The sequence below is a fragment of the Rhynchophorus ferrugineus genome, unplaced genomic scaffold (assembly GCF_030347505.1).
Source record: "Rhynchophorus ferrugineus isolate W39M unplaced genomic scaffold, kcgeb_rfMv2 rfM3, whole genome shotgun sequence".
NCBI classification, from domain to species: domain Eukaryota; kingdom Metazoa; phylum Arthropoda; class Insecta; order Coleoptera; family Curculionidae; genus Rhynchophorus; species Rhynchophorus ferrugineus.
Genome location: NW_027472582.1, coordinates 26641772 through 26649170, shown reverse-complemented (window position 1 = coordinate 26649170; position 7399 = coordinate 26641772). Strand labels below are relative to the sequence as shown.

The 7399-nt window shown below is 31.1% G+C and overlaps 1 protein-coding gene across 1 annotated transcript in view; it reads left to right on the top strand.

Moving 5' to 3' along the window:
- The first annotated feature begins 626 nt into the window (after positions 1 to 626).
- The window catches only part of Nlg3 (Neuroligin 3), a 781379-nt gene continuing 774606 nt past the window's right edge, over positions 627 to 7399 (top strand). The window contains exon 1 of the mRNA XM_076398792.1: positions 627 to 1330. Coding sequence (XP_076254907.1) covers positions 886 to 1330 — 445 coding nt within the window. The 5' untranslated portion in view covers positions 627 to 885. The remainder of the gene's footprint in view (positions 1331 to 7399) is intronic.

The following is a 7399-nucleotide window of genomic DNA, read 5'->3' as shown; positions in this document are numbered from 1 at the left end:
TAGTTCGAGACTAGAATGACTGCCTGACTACAGTGAGTTAATTAGCTCTATTTTTATTAAAGATGTATTACTAATTTCCGTACATTTATCCCAAAAATGTTATCAAAAAAAAGCCTGTATAAACTAATCATATCTTGAAGAATTTAAAATATTATATATATATATATATATATATATATATATATATATATATATATATATACATATATATATATATATATATATATATATATATATATATATATATATATATATATTATAAATATTTAATTCCTCCAATTCCAAACATTAATACTTCGTGCTCTAGCCTTTTAACGGATGATTTAAATCATAAATATGGGGGGAGCTTGATTCACTTAGTTCGAGCAATAAACCCCTCTTATGGTATCAATACAAAATTGACAGCATCTTTTGACCTCGAACCAGAACATTCGATAACGACAATTTTAAAATTCCATAATTCAAATTCGTGCGAATAAAATTACCACACAATTTCTTGGCAAATTAACGAATCGAACTAAGTTCGCCCCAATTTTGCACAAGCGCGCACACAGATGGCGCTGCATGCGCACGACCACGTCCTAGCACTCCTGATTCCAGTCGTCCTGCAGCAATCGCAAGGACAAGGTCCGCGCGTGTCGCTTGTCCTTGGTATCACTACCGAGACTCGCGATTTTATTACAATAATATCAATACCGAGGGGATTTTTTTCGAATTGTTTACTCCAAACGGCGACTTACCGTAAGACAAACGGTTGTAAAATTGTCAAGCTGTGCCAGTAACGGAGAGTGGATATTAAAGTGCGTTCGGCCTTATTCTAGTGCGCGATTTTAGATAACTCGACTATTCACAATGTTTCCGGATACTTAAACCGGTGAGATTGTCATGGCTCTGCGGGGATACTTTTGTGTAGTGTATTTGTTTTTATTTTTGGATTATTATCAGTGTGATCCAGTGCCGGAAGCTCAGAGAACACCGTTAACCTCTCGTACGGTCAAAACAAAATACGGTGACGTCAGTGGGGTAATAGTTACTCCCGAATCCAAACATTTGGAACCGGTGGAAGTGTTTCGTGGTATACCGTACGCCAGTCCGCCGTTGGGCTCGCTGAGATTTATGCCTCCTGTAACAGGGGCTCTTTGGCAAGGGGTTAAGATAGCAGATACATTTAGTCCGGTGTGTCCGCAGAGACTTCCGGATATTTCGAACGAGACTGCGGCTTTACGGAAGATGCCGAGAGGCCGACTGGAATATTTAAAACGTCTCTTACCGTACCTGAAGAATCAGAGCGAGGATTGTCTTTACCTCAACATATATGCTCCAGCACAAGGTACTAAATCAAAAAATCTACTCCCTGTTTTATATTTCTAATACAGTGAAATATATTGTAAGAAAAATTTCGTAACTCATTTTGAAAGATAACTAAGATTAATTGCCTATTATTTCCAATCTCATTATTCTCGCCTCAGGTAAAACGAACTCATTCATAAAAACTATAAAGCACCTTTAGTAATTACTCTTAATGGAAAATATATCAGCTGTAATTAACCTGGAAATTAATAACTATACCCGAAAAAACCTATTGTATGTTTTACGTGCTGAATTTACCATAATTTAGCTCCCCAAATAAGTTTTTTGAGATAGAGCTTCAGTATTATATATAAAGAATATTGGCAATACCGCTTAAAAAATCGCTAACATCTGGTTTATTACATCCATGGCATTTTGGATTTAATATTCAATTTAATGTGTCTATAATTATTGCTTGTAATGATCACTTGTTACAAAATAACTAAATTTTAACAACTCATAAAACAATACAGGCTATTGAAGCAACAAACATATAATACATCAGTATAAATATTTCGTATTTATAGGGATGTAGATCATAGTATGGGCATAGAATTCTAATCTGTCATCTTACTCATTATTCGTCAAATCTTATTAATTACTAGTGATTTTTCCACAGCACTTTGATTCTGAGATCATGGTTGATGAAATCTTGAAACAGATAGTGCATGATGAAACTGACAAAAGTATGACATTAATTTACTGTTTGATTTGAAACAATTGAAAATATCGAATTAGAGTCACTGACACCAGAAGAGTTTATCTGAAAAATGAATAGTTCTTTATTAAATATTGTAGTTCATATAATCTTCAACATCCACATTATTTTAGTTTGTCAAAATTAAGTGCATATTAATTGAAAAGTAACTCCTAAAAGTCTTGCATCATCATTAATTAGAGCTGAAAAAAATAATGTATATTATATGATATATACAGGAAAATAGTTTGCTCGCCCTTGGCTTGTGTAGCCTTGAAAATATTACAAATAAGAGGAAGATAGGAAAAACGAAAAAAGTAAAATTGTACCGGTGTCAACATGGAGGTAAAACTTAAAGCTTCCTTCTTGTAATCAGTAGCATAGAAACTTCAACAAAATCAAAACGTATTAGAATGTCGATATTAACATTTTAGTAATATTATTACTGGGGGTGAAACCTCAAGGAAATCCAATTATAGATACAGTTAGATGATGAATCTCATACTGCAGCAAATAAACAACAATGTATATATATATATATATATATATATATATATATATATATATATATATATATGCGCAGTTAAGGTAGGTAAGTTAGGTAATGATGTCAATATGTGGTAATAGGTAATATGTGTGTGTGAAACAATTTGTCGCGTATTACAAGATTCTAAAAAGCTAGTTGTACAAAAGTGTTTCTTCAATTCAACAGTAGAAGATATATAATAGCAACACTGAATTTATATTAGTTGAATAACTTTTAACAATTTTAGCGATTACTACTAACCACACTATTAAATTATTTGATCCATGCACTAATAAAAAGCTATAAATTATTATACAAATGCAACAAACGCTGATAATATATGAATAATAATTACTTTCGTATCGATTTTCTGATATCCGCAAAACTGTCTTCTCATGTTGGATGAAACAGGGGGAGATAGAGATATGTATTTTAGACAGTGGAATGAACGTAGAGCGTGGGGAGATAAGTGAGTAATTTGCTGAAAAACGGCGTAATATATGCACTATATTTTCCGGCATTTGTTGCCTACAGACCACAAATCATTTATTATTTATGTTGTTATTCGAGCATCAATATTTTATATATATCAGAATGATTTAATTAACTTTGACTTATAACATCCAATTATGAAAATAACTAGAACTATAAAAATATTTTAAATTTTACTATTGATACCCATTTTTTAATTAGCGTTAGTATCATTTCTGTTAAAGTATGGAAATAAACTGAAAATATCTAGATATATATTTAATAAGTGGATCAATAAGATGGTGTATTATATTTGGCAGCTTTTATTAATAAAAAAAAAACAATTAAATGAGAACCAATCCAAAGAATACACTTCTCGGGATTTAATTTTTTAGATTACAAGCGAATGTTTCATGTTCAAGCCGAATTCTTTTAAGATTAATTAACATTTCTGGAAAGTATAAAAGAAAGCTAACCCTCTTTCTGATGAACGTAGACTTTATTAAGAAATTTTTATTTAAGATCACTCAGTCGTGAAATTTCTTCTTAATTAATATAGGGTTTTTTTTGTAGTGAATTTTTCATTGTGCCTTTTGTTGAATAGATAAGAATATTGGCTTAATTTTCTGCTTTATATTTTAAAAATATATATTTTTTTAGTTTAAGTGGCGGGTATAAAATTTACTATAGAAATTAATTAAAGTTACAATAGGTCGGTTTACCTGTTATCTCGTAAATAAATAGTCAAGTAGAAGAAATGACTATTATACAATTTAATAAAACAGAAGTAGAATATGAATCTTAGAACTTAACAATATTTATTATAATAAATACACATTATAATATATAGGAGTATTATTATAATCAATAGTAGATTCATATACTTAGAACTTAACAATATTTATTATAATAACTACATATAAAGTAAATATGTATACAAATAAGTGGTTGTTTATATACATTTTGAGTGCACTAGTTATCTGATGATAAGAAAAGTAAAAGAATATCAATATTTGGAAAAATAAAGTACTATCTTGATTTTAATAACAAATAGCCACACCAAAGCAAAAAATTGTACAGTAAATTAATAATTATCTGCTCTCGCGTTATATCATATAAGAAATAAGCTTCTCTCTCTCTCTCTCTATCTCTATGTATCTTTCTGTATTTTATGATAATTACATCACTCACGAGAATCCATAAAAGGAGTTATCTATTAAAATAGTATTAGTATGTTATTACCTGTGTTAATTAAATACTACATTCCAACATACGAATTAGATGCTTAAATGTTGATTTCTATCTTTCATGCTAACGTCAGAAATTTTTGATATGTGCATTGATAATTTTACTGTATGGGTTTTAATTACTTCATTACTCAAACCTAATTTTCCAAAATACGTTTATGGATATTCTAGTAATGCCTCCAATTCATCATGTTCATATTTATATTATTCACCCTAAGATTCCCTCTGTTTAATGTCTCAAGATCTCTGCAAGTAGTTTTAGTTGAGAAATCAAAAAAGTTCAACAAGGATATAATGAATTTGGATGGATGGAACGAATACTGAACACTGATATTTTAGCCGCTCCACAAAATAATTTTAAGAAAAAATGTGGGGATTTTTTTAAATTTAGAAACATCAATCTAATCTTACCAAAGACAAGTGCTATAAACCCAACTCTATCTGGCATAATCATCCTCCGGGTTTAGATAATTGAATAGAATAAATAATTCTACGAACCATGAAAACGTAGAACGATGATAAGATGATGACTCAATCTTGACAAACACTTAATAAACTCAATAATAGACTCAATAAACACACACACTGAAAATGGAATATGTAACAATTACGAGACGTTGGCTAGTTTTAGTTAAAAGTTACTCCCTTTCAGAGAGGAAGGATATAATAGATGGAGCCACAAGGAGACAGTTTGCGAACAGAACTATATATTTTTAAACCGGTAAAGGTTAGTATTGCTAGAGTTGAATAATAACAGGTCAATTGAGAAATCCCCGGCCTGACACAAAGATGGCACTACTAGAATTAAATCCATATGATTTTTAGTTAGCCCTAACCCTCAAAAGATGCGCGTATAAATTTGACAGCTGTCGTATCATTAGTTTGTGAATTATAGCATTTTGAGTGTTATTGAAATTTAACTTTTGTTATTGTGAAAAAATTGATGAAAAGGAATTTCGCGTGTTGATAAAATATTGCTTTTTAAAAGGAAAAAATACAGTTGAAGCAAAAACTTGGCTTGATACCGACTTTCCAGATACTGCCCCAGAAAAATCAACCATCAAGGATTGGTATGCTAAGTTTAGACGTGGTGAAATGAGCACCGAAGACAGTAAACGCAGAGGGTGCTCAAAAGATTTTGTTACCGACGAAAACATAAAAAAAGCACAACATGATTCTGACTGGCCGTAAATTGAAATTGAATGAAATAGCAGACACTCTAAAGATATTAACTGAACGTGTTCATCATATTCACGAGTATTTGGGTATAAGAAAGCTCTGTGCAAAGTGGGTGCCGCACGAGCTCACGTTCACTTTCACTAAAAACAACGACGAGTTGATAATTCGAAGTAGTGTTTCACGATGATCAAGCTTAATAAACCAGAGTTTTTGCGTCGATATGTGACAATGGATGAAATATGGCTTCATCATGTCACTCTGAAGTCCAATCGACAGTCTTCCGATGCATCTGGACTTGCTGCTTCACCAAAACAATGCACTGTGTCACAATCAGTGAAAACGGTGGCAAAAATCCATGAACTAGCTTTAGAATTGCTTCCTCATCCACGGTATTGCCCTGATCTGACCCGCAGCGACTATTTGCTGTTCTCAGATCTTAAAAGAATGCTTGCTGGGAAGAAATTTTCGTCGAATGAAGAGGTGGTTGCCGAAACTGAGGCCTATTTTGACGCAAGGACAAATCGTACTACAAAAATGGTATCGAGATGTTGGAGGGTCGCTATAATCAGTGTATCGCCCTTGGAGGGAATTACGTTGAATAAAAAGAACTAATTTTGTCAAAAAATGTGTTTCACTATGGTAGGCCGGGGACAATTGACTCGTTAGTAATTACAAGTAATGGAACATGTTGACAACCAGCAAGGGCTTATGCATAATCCACTATTATTATTAGTACTCGAGATACCGAACTTTCCTCATAACATTCGAAGGTTTGAATTTATGTATAAATAATTAAATTTACTTTTTTAGTATAATATGTACCTCATTACGCGTTGCAGCTACACCATTTTCCAGAAACGCTGTTTAGTATCTAAAATAAGTATTATTGTTTCCCACGCTGCATTTATTAGTTTTAATTCAAACCTCTATATTTGCTTAAGAATATAGAACCATAAGTGTATACGCTCAATTATATAATATTACACTAACTATAACTTACTACGCTATGTTAGTGTAGAATATATTATCTTTGCTAGTTCGGGAACAAACTTTATTGTTAAAGATAGACATAAGTCTAACGAACTAAATCCAAATAAGCTTTCAGCTTGCGTTTAGTAATATTTCCCGACATTAAAACTATTTACTCGACATTATCTAAGAAAGTTTTCATCCAAAGTATGTAAAGTAATTTTGCCCAAACTTGGCTTTAAGGGGAAAAGATTTTTGATTAGGATAGTTTTATAACTCTTATCGTATTATAAAAGTTCACACAACTTAAATAAAAGCAGATTCGGAGATTTTGTCCGAATTAAGTTCAATATAAGATTTTCAATTTTATTGGAATAGCGTTGTATTTGGTCAAATAAAATAAATCACATATAAGTATTTTTAATTTTTTTTCAAGTTTAATTTAAACAATATTATTGCTTAATAATGCTAAAATAATAGATAATAATAAATATGACATAATATGGTGTTTCGATAATTTATGTCGTTGTCTACAAATAGCTCCTTTTGTAATAAATTAATATTAACAGCTGTAGACAACATTTTGAATCGATCGATTATATAATACACTGACAAATATTTTTAGTAAAGTGTGCTAAATATTCCTCTGAAAAAAATTAATATGATTTTAGGGGGATATTTCAAGTTTTAAAAAGTTTTTTCAATTTAAAAAGTTAGTTTAATGTTTAAGAAATTGCGACTTTAATCTAAAAATCAGGGGAAGTCTAGGTTAGACACCAAACTATTGTTAACATATCTATACTTGACGTGAAGGATAATATTAATAATCTCTTAGATCTGTAAAATCTTGTACACGACAATCGATCTATCAAAAACGATTTAAGGACACAAGCAAATCCCACACCAGAAGTTCATAATCTGATCTAACTTAAACGGTAATTTTGATCATTAAGTTTCAAA